This window comes from Micropterus salmoides, unplaced genomic scaffold (genome assembly GCF_014851395.1).
Source record: "Micropterus salmoides isolate LMB-PRFRI ecotype aquatic unplaced genomic scaffold, ASM1485139v1 Ms_hic_scaffold_16, whole genome shotgun sequence".
In the NCBI taxonomy this organism is placed as follows: domain Eukaryota; kingdom Metazoa; phylum Chordata; class Actinopteri; order Centrarchiformes; family Centrarchidae; genus Micropterus; species Micropterus salmoides.
In genome coordinates this window covers 27,123,823-27,142,495 of record NW_024040707.1, presented here as the reverse complement: position 1 = coordinate 27,142,495, position 18,673 = coordinate 27,123,823, and the positions used below count along the sequence as shown (strand labels likewise).

The 18,673-nt window shown below is 39.9% G+C and overlaps 1 protein-coding gene across 1 annotated transcript; it reads left to right on the top strand.

Annotated features, from left to right (window-relative positions):
• Nucleotides 1-10,877: 10,877 nt before the first annotated feature.
• Nucleotides 10,878-14,920, top strand: LOC119905003 (serine/threonine-protein kinase SBK1-like). The gene is made up of 4 exons (XM_038721656.1): nucleotides 10,878-11,189; nucleotides 12,224-12,386; nucleotides 12,490-12,692; nucleotides 13,397-14,920. The coding sequence occupies exons 2-4, from the start codon at nucleotides 12,224-12,226 to the stop codon at nucleotides 14,063-14,065; spliced, it is 1,035 nt and encodes a 344-aa protein (XP_038577584.1). The 5' UTR covers nucleotides 10,878-11,189; the 3' UTR covers nucleotides 14,066-14,920.
• Nucleotides 14,921-18,673: the final 3,753 nt, after the last annotated feature.

Below are 18,673 nucleotides of genomic sequence, written 5' to 3'. Positions count from 1 at the left end.
AATTTGTAGATGTGGGAATAAAAGTTGCTGGATTTTAAAACATTTAACTGACGCTTTTATTCAAAGTGACTTACAATTGCTACACATGTCAGAGGTCGCAAGCCTCACACATTGGTAGATGGGTCACAGTGGGGAGTTATGTTTTCATCCTTCCAGCGTAATTTTCAGTCAGCGGTTAAGCTGTGGTAAAATAGCTGTAAATAATACGATCTAAAAATGTTAGAGTTATTCTATAAGTCAGCTTGTACCAACCAGTACAGCTATGTCAATCTCAGCCACACTTGTCACAATGTGCATTTGTCTATCACTATTTTTCATGGGTGTAGATAGCAGATGATGTAAATACAGTAGGTACTCTGAACAGCCCGCTATGACCTGCAAAGATGGTTGTAGTGGAGCTAGCACTATGCTAGCGAGCTGATCTACTTGCATGTTTTCCCTGCCAGCTGACCATTGCTGCATGAGCTACAGTGCACGAGTTTACAGTGTCATCTAATAGCAATGACTGTGGATTTCACAATGCGGTTTTGAGTTTTAATTTTTTTTAAATGTTACAATTGACACATTTCAGCTGTGTTTTTTTTAGTACAGTGGCACTGAGCTGTGGCCTCTTTATTATCTGATTTCTGAAGCTTTGGAAGTCTTTCACTGGGCAACAGACCCACACATTAAAGAATCAGAGGGAAGATCCTGTAGTGATATAACATCAATACAGAAATTAGAATTATTTATATTCATTTATAGTCATTTATATTGAAGGGATCCTTAAATACTGTTTTCAAAATCTGATTAACAACAATAATATTTGCATGAGTATTCATCATGGATATCATCAATCACTAGAATATTTTTGAAGGCAGAAAAAAGAGGTGAAAGAATAACGAAATGCAAGAGGTTGATTCACACGCTTTGCTGTATTTTGGCTGTACAAGGTTGTACAACTGATTTAAAGATAGTTGTGTTAACGTGCTGAGTAAATCAGAGACAGTGACTCAGTAATTCATAGGTCTGGAACCAAGCCATGAGGAGTTCTAAAAGTGTTAAAATCTCCAGGACAAATGAACCAGTGGACCATGAGTTGAGATTGTTTTGTCAACTGCTATTTCCAATGTAAAGAGCAAATTGTCAAACTCAAAATCAAGAGTTTTTCTGAGATTCTGTCACTGACACCTTGCTCGCTCATATTGGCACCTCCCTCTGAGTATTGCCACACTCCTCCCAGCCAACTTCAAGCTATTCTTAGAGATCCACCACACCAGACAAGACACAACTCTACTACAACAGTGGTTGTTGACAAAACACAACACACCGTATCCAGCAACTTGGAAGTCCTCCGGGGATTACATCCACCGTGTTGTTTCCAAAGCTCTGCTCCCTGTAAAATCTCTACGGAATCTGCGCGCCACCCTGTTACCCCATGATGGGAATAACTGAACAGGCATAGCGGTGGCTCAGCCTCATACCACACAATTAGCTCAATTAACACCAGCTACAGGGCCTGTTGTAAGCCTGAGAGAACAGCATTGTGTGGGTGCTGTTTTGGATTCATCAGATGGAAAAAAAGGTTGGAGGGAGAAGAGAGGAAAGAGAGAGAGTTCATGTTGTAACATGACTCTAGTGTGACCCCTTTGGTCGTTGCCCCTCATTCCATTGTTTGATATTTGCCTTGGCAGGAACACGAGGAGTCATAAAACATGCATCCTGAACATAGCTTCTGTAAACCCACCAGGACAGCCTACCAATCATCATATCGTTCTGCCTCCAGCCACCTGTGCTGCTATCACAGCTCAATTTGTCATTTGTCCCAGTTAGGCTTTTGGAGAGGTTTTGCCCGAGAAGTAGCAATATTAGAAAATACATTCAGTACCATTAAGCAGTAGCCATTAAAGCACCAAGTATCATGAACATGTTTGCTCTCAGGTTATGCCAAAGGCTACCTGCGCTTCCTCCAAACTACACATCAGGGGTACGGTGGGTATGAACATACCTTAAGACCTATGACTGGTTGCTGTTCTTGGATGTTCTCCCCAAGTTGCTGATTTTGGTGGAGATTGATCAGAGTGAATATTATACGAGGCAAGTTGAAGCCTCATTAATCACCTCCTTTTTTAGTAACATGCATCTAACAGAGACATTTCAACTGCAAACCTTCTGCTCACCATGATCCCTGCTCTCTGTTTCACTGATTAAAACAACAAATATCAGTACAGTGGAGCCAGTAATGAAATGAGGATGGACCTTCCCACCATTGCTTCAACGTGATGGTAGCGGTAGTTGAAAAAGTCAGGGGATGATAAAAGTACTGAATGTTGAGCCAATCATCTCATAGATGTTGTGATATTTCACAGGATAAGTGAAACCTTAGACCTGCTGATGGTGCTGGACCAAGTCATTAGAACTGATCCTCTGGGCACCATGAATGGCAGCATCAAATGTCATGTCAATCCACCCAATTGCTGTTGATATATGTTCTGTAAATATTTTCGGGACCAAAGTGGCGGACCGACCAACTGACTGACCAACACACCAACATTGCCATCCCTAGAGCCATGGCTAAAAAAAGATGCCCTTGAATCATACTATTAGTAGCATTATATTATTAGTGACCAAAACACTGTCCGGTCAACACTAGTCCGCATCACTTTTAGTCAGCCACAACACTTATTGTTCCCTTTTTAGATTTTTACTGGGTTTAGACTAGTATGTGGATCAAAATTACACAGAATCTTTTAAGATATTTTTAGATTTTTGGGGATAATTCAGATGTCAAACTACTTTCTCATTTTAGCCATGTCCATGACTATCCTAAATATTTGAGTTCAGGACCAAGATACTTATTGACTCTCTATATATCATCACAGAGAAGACAGGTCCCAAAGGTCCCATGCTGAGTTACGTACACATCAGGCAGAGCCTTTTATTCACAGGGTTGCACCAATTGGGAGTACTGGAAGGTTTTTTTATTCCCTCATTCCTTGTTAACCTATTATTTTATTTGTCACTTGAGCTGACAATTTATTTTATTATAAAATTTGTATTGATAAAAGCATTATTTATTTAAATGTTTAGTCTACAATTAAAGCTTAAGATAAATAATATTAAATATACAAAGCTAAATATGGTCTGAAAAAGGTAATACATTTTCACTGACATGACACAAGCATGAGCAAAAAAGCAAAACAATAAGCCAAATTCAGGACAGAATTTAGGGCAGACATCAGTAGAGATAAATAGACAAGGGGGAAAACAGACAATAACACACATTCAACTAAAGTAAGAATAGAAGTGAAAATGTAAATTACACAAGAGCAAGTTAAAGACAAAATTACAAGGGTACAACTCTATTAGGCAGAACGCTCTAGCCATGAAGTGGCATGTCACCTGAAACCATATCTTAGCAGCCTGTCTTCACCCACTCCATCAACACTAGCACTTCTGTAAACCCCATTCCTTCACTCCATCCACTTACTAACCTTTCTATATTAAGGCCCACTGACCCCCTCCCCTCGTTTGCCCATCAGAGTGCTGTACATACACATTTCATCAGAGGTATTCTGTAGTACATTACACCTCCACAACTTAGTGATCTATGATTGCTGTTTATTATTACTTCACTTTCTATCCACATGCAATGGACAGTCACTAAGTCAGTGCACGTTATATTATATTATATTATTAAAGAGATTTGTAGGGGTTTTTGAAGGTATACTTTGTTTTGTCTCATGCTGTCCTGTTGACAGCCTGTAAAAATACTGTGAGGCCTGGTTTAAATGGTACACCTCCAGTATGAGCCTTGTATGTTATTTTGGTCCATGGTTAGGAGGTTTAACATATTTACTCATGTTAAATTTTACAGCTCACATTTGAAAAGATACTGCTCCCTTGAAGCCTGTGGTAGCTCACATGTGAATAAAGTTGTCTGTCTGCCACTTTAACAGGCATGCAGTCTTAACATTTCAGTTCACCTATTTAACACTGAGCTTAAAGAACATATTTAAAGAGGCTATAGCTATGTAGTTTTTCAATGAAATCACTTAAATTACATTTTTACTACCTTTTTGTCAACAGGCTGTAACTTCACTTAGAAATGAACAACACACTTGTTTTCTCTGTTGCTTGCAACAGCTACTATTCTGCTTGTAGCCCTGTGCATGCTCCCGAGCCTCTTGCCGACCACAGGGACAACTCTGCAGCTAACAAATGCAGTCCACTAACACCACAAAACAACCTTCTCCCAGCACAACACAGACTCCAACACAAACTCAAACATAAACTCTACGTAAGGATAAAAACAACAACAAAGTCTCATGTGCTGAAGCCTCTCAGGTTAAGCAGAATTAGATGACGTCAGGTAAAAACACAGTCCACATTAGAAAGGCTGCTTGTTAGCTCACCGGCTAACGCTGACCAGTTGCTAACTTAATCTGGTGCAAAATACTATAGGTATTGCAGAGCATGAGAGATACTGTATGTGGATGAACATTCTGGTGGGTGTGATAATCGTGAGCCTTCAAAACTTAAAAGTAATAACTGAAGAATGAAGTTCAGAATGTTAAATATGTGGTGTGTATGCATGAATGTGTGTGTGGATGTTTTGCATGCCTTTTGCACATTTGTGTGTGTATGTGTGTGTGTGTGTGCAAGTGAGAGTACTAGGGTACAAGATGAACCATCTGTCACCAAGAGTTGGACTGTAAAGATGCAGTTTCTCACGCCTAAGAACCCTATACCCTGAATCATTACTGGTGATTGATAAATCTTTTCTTCCACAGCAGGTGCGAGGGCCTGAACATGTCTATATTTTAATGTGTGGTCAGTTGAAGCATTTCACTCTTGTAGAATGGGTGAAACCACACTTGCATACTATGCACAGACACACATGCTAAGCCACTTCAGTTAATGTTCGGGTCAGTGTTTAGAACAGCTGTAAGATATGGTCTGTGATAAGAGACTTTTAGAAATGATGACATGTTAATGTTATTTCACACAGAGCTAAAATTCTCAGTCTTAACATTCAAGCCTTAAGCTAAAAAGCATATCATCCAGTCTCCATCACTCCTGTCTATTTGACTATTGTTGTTTGGGGGAAAAACACTCCGCAGGTTATTATTTGCCATTCACAGAGTTAAATAATTGATGCATTAATGCTGCTTTATCAATATTTTTACAATGAATGAACTGAGTAAATGTAGTGTGAAAGGGGCCACTGATATTGACAAACCCTGAGATAATTACCGCCTGACTCTGCACAGTTCCCCTCAGCTACTGTGTTTTAGCATCTTCTCAGTTTTGGTTGTACGGCCTGCAGCTACTCACTGCTCTCATCGCCACTCTTTCCAGCAGCAGCAGGCAGCTATTTGTAGTAAAAAAATTCCAATAAACCCTCCAGAACTTAACAGTAGGGAAAGCAAGCAACTGCAGTAGCTGGTGAACCTAGTAGGTCATTTAGCCACTAAAAAGCCATATATTTCTCCCAAGAGCTGCTTGAGACCAAAACCAGAGCTAAAACTAGAGACCCGTCTTGTGATGGGATCACACCAGTCATGATGCCCATCAACATGTTGAAGTTCTGACCTATGAATACTCAGTTGTCATGGGTTGGACCCAGGGATGAATGCTGCTCAGAAACATGACGCTAAAGAAATGCTAATGTTGTACCAAGTCTGCTGGATGTGTAGGCTACGTTTTTGTGCGTCCCTTGAGTGGCTCAAACATTATTTCCTGGTATGCAGGTTTAATTTGTACTGTCACTCTCAAATTCTTGCACTTCAAGGTTGTTGCATGGACATGGTCATGACAAGCACATTGCCGCTGGTGATGTCAATGCTCTTGTGGAGGCAGAGGTGCAGCTATGGGGCAATGTTACCTCATCCTACAGAGCCCATTAGGACATAGGATATGAGAAAGAATGTGGTAACATGGTAACCCTGGTACTCTGAGTATAGCCACTGAACTTTGACGGATGTGTCTCAGATAATAGTATAAAGTAGGGTTGCCAGATTTTCGATCCCTCAAAAGGGCACATTCACGTGCACGCACATGTATACAATTATGACACACTATAGTTGTTTTCATCAGGATGGACAATTATTAGGACGATTATTTCACTGCGTAGCACACCTACTGAGCGCACCCTTCAACACCATGAATGCCATGAACAGAAGTTTTATTGCCAGGTACTTGATGAAGGGGAAAGCCTCCTGGAGCTCTCTTCAGCATGACAACTAACCGTTAGCATACTGACTGTTTCTGTCAGAAAGTGCCACAAGTGACGCTTGTTTGTAACTCATTGGCTAGCAAGAGCCTTGACAACACCACGTTGACCAATGAAGCACACATACAAATTAGTGTTTAACATGGTTGGTTTGTTGTTAATGTTTTATATTGGGTTAAGTAATGGTTGGGACAGAACTGCAAGCTCTGAAAATAAGTATCATTATTGTATTAATTGTGGTAGAAAATGGGATAATTTGGTAGTGAATGTTGAGAACTGGGACATTTTAGTATTACGATATTTGTTGTGACTCGGGACACCCAGCTTAAAACCGGGACAATCCCAGAGAAACTGGGACATCTGTCCACCAGAGCACCTATGCCCATAGTTATCATGTTTGTTTATTGTTCAGAATCAAAAATAAGTTGTTGTTTGTCCAAGTATAAATATTGGAAAACATCTTGATAATTGAAAATATGGTTGTTATATCATCAAGCATGTTTTGGGATATATTCTTGTTCAGAGGGAAAGCAGTGTGAAAGCTTTGTAAGGGTTTGAGTTGCTGTAATGCGTACTTTTTCACCGTTGAGGGAACAGGTCTGTTTTCGTTGGCTTCAAGGCCTTGAGTTAAGCAAAATTTGTCACGTCCTATCTCTGTTCTGAATGCACAGAGCTGAAAACCGATATTAGTCTTCAGGTCTGACTGTGTAAGATGGCAAACAAGCATAGTTTCCCAAATGTCAAAGTGTTCCTGTAACAGCCCAGATCACTGATTTCCTCAGAGGACTGAGCACTATGAACTTGAAGACATTGTGAGTGATTAATTAGACAGAGGATCTACTTGGCTATGTCAGCAGAAAACAGATGATCTTTTGGTAACATTTGCCTCACTGCTCCTGATGAACTTTCCATCATGTAAAGGCAGAAGCAGTCATCATTTGCTGTTAATATTCCCTACACTTTGTTTTGGAATTGATAGTCGTTGCTTCATTTTCACTGCATGTCAAACAGGAAAGTTTTGAATGCCTCTCTGATGTTAATTGTGGAAAATAACTATACTCTTCTCACTGATATCCCTGAACTGATAGCTGAGACTACGCTGCAGGTGTATTTTCTTAAAAATGATCTCAAAAGTTTCCGAAGGATAAGTTAGAACTCCGCCTGCACTGAGCTAGTTTGTCAGTCTACACAGCTCTGTAATTCCATTCCTGTTAGACCACGAGGACAGCAGAGGTATCGTGATGGGATGGGAAGTTGGGATATGGACCCTGTCTGGCGCCTCGTAGACTACTCTGCACCATCCTGGGATGTAAAAGATCCCAAATATGACATGGCCCCATGTCTGTGGTGACAACGTAACATGATGATCACAAACTTCAAAACACACTCCACAACATACCTTTAATCACTGATGGCAGCCTTACACAGCCTAACTGAGCACTGGAGAGGATTGCTACAGTCTTAGCAGACGCTTTTAGAATCCATGTAGTAGAAAAAATAGATATGGTGTATATATAGCTGGATCTACTGTGTCTTAAGTAGACCATAATTAGCTCATTTGAAAATGTAAAACCGTGCTCCATCCTAATGTCCTGCTACTTCACTTGAATGGATCACCCAAAAGCATTTAGAGTAGTTATTTTTAACCAAACCTTTGTATGTAGCTTTTGGGAAAGCCAGCAGTGACTGAAACCTCATTAACCCACCACAGGCCTGCAGAGGCCAACACACTAAAGGATCCATTTCTTTGCATCATTAGTCCATGCTTTTGTGGACGCTTGGTGCTCTCAGAATAACTTCTGTGGGTCACAGTGTTGAGTGAGTTAACAGTAAATTAAACACAGGCCAACACACACAAACACACACACACTCACACACACACACATGCAAACATACAGATCGGGGCACACTTATTTGCACACAGGTGCAGACAACAACACGCCATTAAGCCTGCCCGACTTGTAGGCAACACCCCAGGGGATGTGTCTGTATGAGTGCCACAGCTTGAGTGCATTCATGGCTTCCACTTCAGGCCCCTTGGAAGGTTTGACCTTTAAGACCTCCCCACCACCAACATGCATTTGATTTTACTTACTAGACAGTACAGATGATTAACAATATTGTGAGCAAGGATGGAGGTGATTATAAATTTAAAAAGCACACAGGCTCTGCCTATTACAAACGCAATAACAACAACAAAAAAATCACTTAATGGTGGCGCTGGAAGAAAGCTCAAGGGATAACTAAAGTCTGTAGGATTCATTCTCTGAGGACCGTGACCAGCTGCACCAAATTTCAAGGCTACCCATCTAACGGACCAAAGTGATGGACCAACCAGCCAATCGATGAACAGACCGACACTGACATCCTAAGAGCCATGCCGTTAGCTTGGCTAACAAATGTCTTGCACTTTTTATTGAGGACAGCGAAGTGGATTATTGTGGTGAGGATGCAAAACTAGACATGTTTTCCTCATTTTCCTTTATGCCATGGCAACTATTTCCCCTGTCTTGTTTCATGGTAGGATTTCTTTCCAGTTGTTCCTCTTCAGTAACTATAAAAGTTAAAGTTCAGAGGTCTCAAGAAAATACTTATATTCTGTAATTTCTTCCACCAGATAAGAATAAATAATGCTACATTATGTTTATGTAGGACAGGATTCAGACCAAATGTACACTGAACAAAATTATAAACATGAGGGTTTTTGTCCCCATTCATGGACTCAAAGATCTAAGACTTTCTCTATGTACACAAAAGGCCTATTTCTTTCAGTGAGCAGCCTCCTTTGCAGAGATAATCCATCCACCTCACCGGTGTGGCATATCAAGATGCTGATCAGACAGCAGGGGTACTGCACAGGTGTGTAAGTTTAAATGTTATATACTCAGGGATTTTAATATGGAACAGTGTATGAGACCATGAGTTTTGTATGTAAAGTAATACCTATAACTGCCAGATATGTTTGGTAAAGTACAATATTCCCTCTGAACTATAGTGGAATAAGTATGAAGTAGCATCATAGTTCAAATTACAGGGGGGATTCGGATGGTCTGATCCCCCTAATTAAGGTTTGGACCCCCCCAGAAATTACAATATATTTCCTATATTCATGCCTTATATTCAAGAATCTTGAAATACGATTTCAGACACCATTTCCTAACTTTGACGTTAGTTGAACGTCTTGTCTGCATCGCTTGAAGATGCTCCAGTCCAGTGCATCAAAGACACTGTAGGTTAATGTCAGCAGTTAGCTATCTAGCTTCTTTAATACACTTAACTTTTCTACCTGCAGAGTTTCATAATTAGCCTTTCTTTAACTTAAAATGAGCCATCTAATGTTAGCTCACGAAGTTGATAGCTGATAGCCCACCCTATCGTTTCATTACCATTATAAAATGTCATATTTTTTATCTAGTAGTTAGCTAACACTGGTGTTTAGGCAATCAGTGAAATTGAGTATTAGTTATTGTAGAGATACATTTTGACATCAATGAAGAGTTTATTAAGTCTTTTGTGAGTCTTTTTAGAACAAGCAGTCCTTTGTTTTCATTGTGAAATTTAGGAATTTTACCTGGCTGTGTTGTTACATGTTAAAATCCAGGTTTGTTATTTCAAATGTAGGCCTATTCAGTTTCAGTTTTATTTATATTGCACCATGTCATAACTAAAGTCCTCTCATTGCACTTTTTATTTAGAGCAGGTCTAGACCACACACTGCTTAATATTATTTACATATAGCCAACAATTCCCAATTCCCCAACAATGTCTGACTACTACTTTATTGAACGCAGATTACTTTGCATTCACAGTCAACATGAGCAAGAGGGAAGGAGATATTTGCTTCAAAAAAAGGTAAAACTTGAACTTGAAATGATAAGAATTAGGAATTAGATATGACAAATCTGTGTTTGAGTGTAAATGATGGTCTACTGTTAATACAGGGGTCTGACTTGCTTGCAGTTTTGCTCTAGAATACTTGGTAACCTGACTACAAAGGTTGTTGTGTGGAATGGGGCACCTATGAACTGGTGTACTGAATTTGGTCATCCTATACAGACTGCAGATAAGCAAGGATATTGTAAGCATTCTAAGATTTTAGTTCGCTGTACTGGGTTTCCTTATGACCTGGAAAAAAGTTGACACCCCACCACCAATTGTCATAGTATAATTCGCATTCGAAAATAGAGAAACAAAATATAACATCTTTTATTTCTAGTGGCAAGTAAGTGTCTGTACTATTTATTTAATCCAGCACAGTAATCACAAAAGTCTTAAACAGACAGACAGGATAAGTCTGACACTCCTGCAGGACCTGTGTAGATTTAGCATCTGTGTTGAAAGGCCAAAATCACCATGTGTGTGACAGGTATGCTAATTTCAGGCAGTACTGTAAGCAGAGACATTAATATAAAGTGGTGGGATCACTGAGGGGAGGCTGTGGGTCACAGAGGCACATCTGAATCTATTGTGTGTGTACATGTTCACGTTAGTAATGACAGACTCATAAATCTGGAGACCACGTTGCCATATACAGTAGTGACTGTGGAACTTCATGTCGGTGTTTTCTGAATGCATATGCATTACATATACGTACAAAGATATGCACGTGTGTAGCTGATCAGGCTGTATGTAGGCCAGTGTGTGTGTGTGTGTGTGTGTGTGTGTGTGCCCTTTGCAGAGGCAGCTAATCAGCTGTCAAAGTGGGCTCTGTCCCCATCGCAGCTTTTGAGAGCAGAGTTGCGTGCTGGCCAGTGAAAAGCTCTCAGGTCCACTCAGCACATTGATCTTTGCAGCAGCAGCAGTAAAGGTGGAGGACGGAAAGGACAGAAATTCAACCTGCACTTCCACAGTAAATTGATTTGCAAATTTGTCAGATGTAAGCATGGCGGTGTGAGTGTGTGCAAGACATTTTTGTGTGTTTGGTTGGCCTGTTTTCAGACTCCAGTGACTGTGTTGGGAACCTACGGAAAAAAAGGTAAGACTTGAAAATGATCAGTATCTAATTTCGTTTAATATGAAGTTATATCCAATACTGCTACTATTTAATGCTATTATGCTACTTCTGGTAATAGTAAAGAGAAATAAATAGTTGTTTTTTTCATATTTTATACATCAAGTATGTACAAATGAATACTTAATCGTCTGTCTTTCCAGATTTTATATGCACATTATTTTTTTTTATTCAAGAAATTAAGGATTGAAGGTTTTATTTATCATATACAATAGCTATATGTGCAGTGAAAAGTTTAAAATATGGCAAACTAAAAATAGTCCAATTAGCAGAGGACAAAATGCTGGACAAGGTTAATGATAGACAGAGGTTCAAGAGTTCAACATCCTAATTTCTTGTGTCTCTGTTGTGGCTACAAAAGTGTTTGCCAAAGCGGGCAGTAGAAACAAAGACATGGTCTGTAGTTGACTATGTATGGTGAAACAGAAATAAAGAGAGGAAAATAGAAAGAAAGAATAAGTATTCACACTATTATATGCAATAATGAAGATAAAAATGGAAGTAAGCCTGCTGTTCTTGTGTTTCCTTTCATCCTTGGTGCTCCAATTGGGGGGAACTGCAGTTAGATGGTACACATCTTACCCACTAGGCCACCAGGATGCCAACAATGGTTGAAGGATCAATATAGTGAATGATTTTGTCACCAAATCTTTTAAATAACATAACAGAAACTTACAGTATATATAAGACAGGATATTACATAAATGAAAACTTATATTAATATATATATATTTATAATATAATATATTTAATGTATTTTCTATAAGTTCTTTATCTTTTACACACACTGTATAGTTCACACAATTGTGTATATAGAATCTATAACTGAGAAATTACATATCAGGTCAACCAGACCAGGACGCAATCATTACTTACTGGTAAAGAAGCAGTTGTGGAAATTATAATTATACCACGTTATTAAGTGTGTATGTGTGTTGGTTTTGCCCTGTGTGCGTGTGTGTGTGTGTGTGTGTGTGTGTGTGTGTGTGTGGGTAAAGATGATTGAGCTGGGTCTCGCTGATGGCAACCTAATTGACGAGTTGATGGAGCTGACGGCACAGAGCCTCAATCAGCTGGAGATCCAGGAACACTTCAACATCATCAAGGAGATTGGCCGGGGGAAATACGGCAAAGTGCTGCTGGTCACACATCGCTTCAGGGGTATGACTGCTCTTCAATCGAGAGTTTCTCTGTATCATAAAATATTTTACATTAGCTGAGATGTGCAAGAACAGTGAAAATAAAAAGTATGGATAATCTGCAGGGACTCCCATGGCCTTGAAAGTGATGCCCAAAGCCTCCACTAAGCTACAGGGCTTTCTGCGAGAGTACTGCATCTCCTTACACCTGTCCTGCCACCCCTGCATCGTGGGCCTCTTTGGCATTGCCTTCCACTCTAATGAGCACTACTGCTTTGCCCAGGAGCTTGTCATTGGGAGAGACCTGTTTGCTGTCATCCAGCCAAAGGTGAGCCAAATGTCAGACATTGGCAACATAAGACTAAGAAACTCAGAATAAAGCAACGTTAGCCTTGATAAGATTGTATTTTCGTACACTGGTGCTTTGAGATACATGCTCATGTCAGAATGCTAACATGCTGAACATTTTGATCTGATGATGGCACTACCAAAATTATTAGGATTTATCCTGTGGGCACCAGGAATACCAAATGTGCCAAAGTTCACAGCAGTCTATCCAAGAGTTCTTGAGACTTTTCACTGGAAAAAAAAATTCAACCTCAAGGTGGCGCTAGAGGAAATGTGAAAGGATCACTAAAGTCAGTATGTTGAATGGCTGTCCCAACTTCCATAGCAATTCAACCTATTGCTAACCGACACATGAACATTAACAGCCCTAGAGCCATGCCACTAGTGTTGCTATAAAACAAAGGCATGCATAGTATGGTCGGAAATGTTTTGGCTGAATCCAAATGTCCAGACCTCACTGCCCTTGCAAAGTCAGACAACAGATTTAGCAGGCGCTCCAATGAAGTCCACTAGTGCCTACTACTGTCCAAATCCAGAATTCATGAGGTCCAGACGCTCATTGCAATACAGATTTCTTTCGTAATGCAGTGCTTTGTGATGAGTGCTAAATGTCATCACTTTTTATTCTGACACCCTTGCAAATGAAATAAAAAGCCCTATCCCTGCTTTGACCGATTTTTCTAGGTGGGTATCCCAGAATCTTCAGTAAAACGTTGTGTCCTCCAGATCGCCAGTGCTTTGGAATTCATCCACAGCCATGGCTTGGTCCACCGTGATGTCAAGCCTGAAAACATCCTCCTGTTGGACCATCACTGTTGCCAGGTAAAGCTGGCAGACTTTGGCCTGGCCCAGAAGAGAGGCACTCTGATACGCTTCATCACAGGAACCCTGCCCTACATGGCCCCAGAACTTTGTACCGTGGCCCTGCTGGGTGGCCAGAAAGAAGTGACTGCTCCTCCACTTAGTGTGGAGCCAAGCCTGGACACCTGGGCCTTCGGGGTGGTCATCTTCTGCATCCTTACGGGCTACTTCCCCTGGGAGCACTGCTTAGACTCGGATGACTTCTACCAGGAGTTTGCAGACTGGTGTAGAACAGAGGAAAGACATAAAAACGAGGAAGACATTCCCCCTTTGTGGAAAAGGTTCACACCAGAAGCCATGGAGATGTTTGGTAAGCTCTTGGCTCTGGATGCAGGAAAGAGGTGCACAGTGGGGGAAGTGAGACAGTATGTGGAAAAGGACTGGCTCAAGAAGGTACATGGGATTGGGCAGCAGCAGACAGCAGAAAAAGTCAGTGCCTCTGGGAATAATCCTGGGAATGGCGAGATGGAGGATGAGCCTAATACGAACTAACAGACTGCATTTGTGTATTATCCATAGCTTTTGTATGCCTTGCCAGAATGTAAAATATACAATATAAACATTAAACCAGATAGTTTACCTGAGTAAAAACAATATGTCTTCTGTGGCCCAGGAGAGAACTTTCAAAAGTTTGAATAAATAACCATGATGATATGATTGAGGATGTCATGGCTTTAAACTTTAACATTTTAAACAGAAAGCTTACTCTCTCACTTCTGCCTGCACGGTGCGAGAGGAGAGGGAGAGACGCTGACTGACTACTCTGAGCAGCATGAGGGTAAAAAATTAGCCTGCAGTATAACAGACTTTTTTGATTTTCACACTTTCTCCCTGATAGTCGAAATATCTAACTAGACCTCGCTTTTTAAAAACAAAGTCGCTTTATTTTGCTTTACGCTCCTGCTCTGTTCTAAGAAAATGTTAAAAAGTGCTATAAGAATGAATTTCCAAAGCTATAACATACTTATGTTAGGCTGTCCTGGACATGAACCCATTACATTTTGTGTCTTGTGACTTAAAAGCAACATTGTTTTTTGCAAATATAAACTGCTAACTTTTTAGTTGTGTTACCAGCATTTGGATCAACCCTTCAGATTTGCCTTGATGTGATGATTTACATGTTTATTGTACTGGATAGTGCAACTGCATGAAATGATAGGGGCGCAGAGGAAGTAACACAGGGTTTTGTGGACAGCAAGTATAAGAATAATATTTGTACCATTCAGCATGTGTTTCCAAATATTACTGTGATCTGCAAGCACCATGCAGCACATGCTTGTTTATTGCCTGACAGATTGCTGCATATTCTAACTTTTTGCTCTGGGTGCCACTGTTGTGTCAAGTATCGCAAAGAGCAGTTCAATTCTTAGGTTTCCTCTCTGTTGCTGCACAAACTAATAAATATTGCAACTAAATAACAGTGGATTGTTTACTGAGATCATTTTCATTTATCTTTGATATATGGAATAGATGGGATTTTTTAATGTCAGTTACAAAAGGGCCTCTTTTTCTCGCAATAGATAATTCTAGATAGATTCTAGATAGATAGATACATGTATGCATATTCATGATATACTGATATATTGACATTTTATGAAAGCCAAATATTTTCCCATTTATAACTTTTTGTTATATTGTAATATCTTCATTGTTTTTGTTATAATTTAAAAAAAAATGTAAAAATCAGTACAACCAACCTTTTTTTTTTTTACAAAGTCAAAGATTTAATTACAAATTATTAGGGCTGGGCACGTTAACGTGTTATTATCGTGTTAACGCATTAATCAATTATAACCGACAATTTTTTTATCTCACGTTAACGCAGGTTTTATTATTATTGTTGTTATTTTGAAAATCTGCTGCTCACCGGCTCACATACAGTCAAACCCTGGGTCAGAGGAAGGGTGGGATGTTGATCAGCCTGCAAATCAGCCACCCAAACAAGCAGCGGAGGGAGGCTTCGGCAGACTACGCTGGACGCAGCGCGTAGGAGAAGTAGATAAACAAGAGATCAAATGCCATAGTGAAGTGGAAAGCTACACACTGCATGATTGCAGATCATGCAGTGTGTAGCATACAACGTAGTCGCTTGGCCCCACGGGGTCGCTCTTTACTCTGGTGATCAGACAGACAGGGAGACAAGTGCTCTGTGAGTAAATGGCAGATGCTCTATGGAGAGTAATCATGGCAACAGCTTCCGTGCGCTACACAGCTGTAGCCTATTTAAGTTCATTTAAAATTATAGGCTACATAACTTTACCTGATAGGCCTACATCTAGTTTTGCGGGGATGCTCTGCCAGGTGAATTCCCTCCTGATGATGTCCTATTTAGTAAACAGTAATAGATTCTCTACTCAGTCTAACAGGGACACTTGCTACTGAACACAGACTGTTTATGCTGTTCCCTGATAAAAGAAAAATGTTTAAGCTGATACCTGTGTAGAAAAACAAACAAACAAGAAAACAGATTTATATATGTGAACCGGTTCCTCAGAAGGTGCCTGTTATGATGTTATGATCGTGGCTCTGGACTATAAAAGGTAATGCCCTGGAAGTGTTAAATAGCTTTGATTTTACATTTGATTTGATTACATTAATGTTTAAAGTTGAGATCTGCAAGAAATATTTTATTGCTACTGTGCAAAGGGAATACTGCTGTTAAAAAGCACCTTAGTTTTTTAGTGTGTTTGCACATGTTATTGCACTTTTGTGTATACAGCAGTTTAAATTAAAAGTGCACAATACACTACTTTAGAATTCATTATTCAATTTTCAAACAATGCAATTAATCGCAGAAAATCTATACAAAATACATATAAAAGTAAAAGATATATTAAAATCAGTATTGCAGTGTGCACAAGTGATGACAGTTCTTACCATATCCTCCACGCAGTTCACATGACATTGTTCAAAATGCATGCAGATAGAAAGTAAAATAGCCCCCCCTCCACCTACTTACTGACCTTCTTCAGTCCCTTTACATTGAATAATCTCTTGGCAATCTGCAGCCTCCAAGAGGACAGACCCAAACTTGGCCCAGGGCCTGAACCTTCTCGGTCCCCTCATGCTTAACAGCATATTTAGGGCACGACGCTAACCAGGGTCATCTTTCAGCTGACCCCTGGGCCCGACTGTACACCCAGGCTTGTCATGCAAACACCAATACAGCCAAGGTAAATCCAACAGCAAAGCCTGTGCTGGCATTTGACTCACCAACTGTCTGAGCTGGCATTCACACACATAACAGACCCAGTGTTTAAAAAGATTTTTGCATACCTACTGTGTGTAATAAGGCATTACAATATTCACCGGACTTTCGGCCAGAGTCTTGCCTCACAAAAAGAGCTTAAATATGCTTTAAAAATACATATACGTACACACACACACACAAACACACTTTTTTGCACATGAGAGAGAGATTGTTATTTCCTGATAAATGTACCAGTACAAACTCTTAATGATATACTTAACTGATAAGCGAAGTATAATTTCCATGAAACTACATCTACCCGAGACGCTTATCATCACATGATTTCCTTTGCATGCCAAATAAAGATCATTTCATGCTGTTATTAAAGGCACAGTGGTTACTGACTTTCCCCTTTAACTTATCTATATGGCTGTCATGTTTCTGATACTTGAGTACTTTACACATTAGTAAATCATCACTCACTGTGGCGTACACATGTCCTGGAAATGGCCATTTCTGGCCGTTGATTTCCAGCCGGGGTTACAGATAACACGGAAAACTGGAAAGATTGTGGACCTAACCCTATGATATAAATTATTCACTAATGCTTTATAGATCAGGGTCCGTATTTATCAAGCTTCTCAAAGTGCCATTTTAGTCTTACGTGCTGAGAATTCATGAAATTTACTCCTACTTTTTAACTTAAGAATAAATGCAAGTTATCAAATTATCACTCTTACTCTCCCAGTTCTTTAAGACAGCTCGAGAGGTCTCTCATGTGGTTAGGAGAGGCCAGTAGGGCTTGTGATGGCGCTGTGGAGACAGAGACGTGCAGAGAGGAGAGGACAGCGCAGGCATAAACTTTGTCAGCGAGTTGGTGAGGGACGTCATCTCACCACTGACTTTACGCAGTAACGCGTTTTCAGTTAAATTGAAGTTGATGATGACGCTTTGTTTATTTACCACAGGACAAACGCAGCAATGCTGATGATTTTGGCCCGTCACAACCATCAATCAGCAGAATAATTATGGAAACAAGTTTAGCACTTACAGAAGCAAACACAGTTCATGCAAATAGCCACAATACAGGAGCAGTAGGCGCATTTGATGGCGCTCATATAAAGATAGACTGTTTGAAATCTTTCATTTATTAATGCGTAGGCCTATATGTATTATGTTGAAAATTCTTTATTGTTAAATGTGTGTTGAATATAAACTCCTCTTAGGAATTTCACCATTCAATGTGAATTTATCTGAGAATATTCTTAAATAAGGAAATCTCTTCAGTGATTGGTCATCGACATTGTCATCCAAAACCTGTTTGCGGCACAGCAAAGTGTCGTAAATCAGCACTAAGACTGACACTTAAGATTTAGTCCTACACTTCACTCAAATTAGGACTATGATTCTTGATAACTAAGTTTTAAGCACAGCTTTGAGACAAGAATTTTTGTCAATTCTTATGAGTAATTCTGAGAAGCTTGATAAATAGGGGCCCATTTCATCAGTTTAATAATCACAACATTTGGGTTGCCCAGTTCTCAAAATCTCTCAGGCTGATGTGCATCCTCCTCCAGCATGAAATCTGAGAACGTTAAAACTCTAATGATTCTTTATTTATGATTTAGTACCATTTATGACTTCTGACACAATTGCCTGTGAGAAACCCATGAACATTTCTTAATGTTGTAAACATTAATACCCACATTATTTCCAAAAGGAATATAATAAAGAGACACCCCCCCCCCACACACACACACACACACACACAAGATGTCCAGGCATTCTGTATGACAGTGAACACAGGGGGCACTATTATTAATAGCATTCTCTGTGTTATGGAAAATCACCACAACTGGGGCCTCTCCCAGCGGATGTTACCACCATAAAAAGACACCATGAGGTGGCTA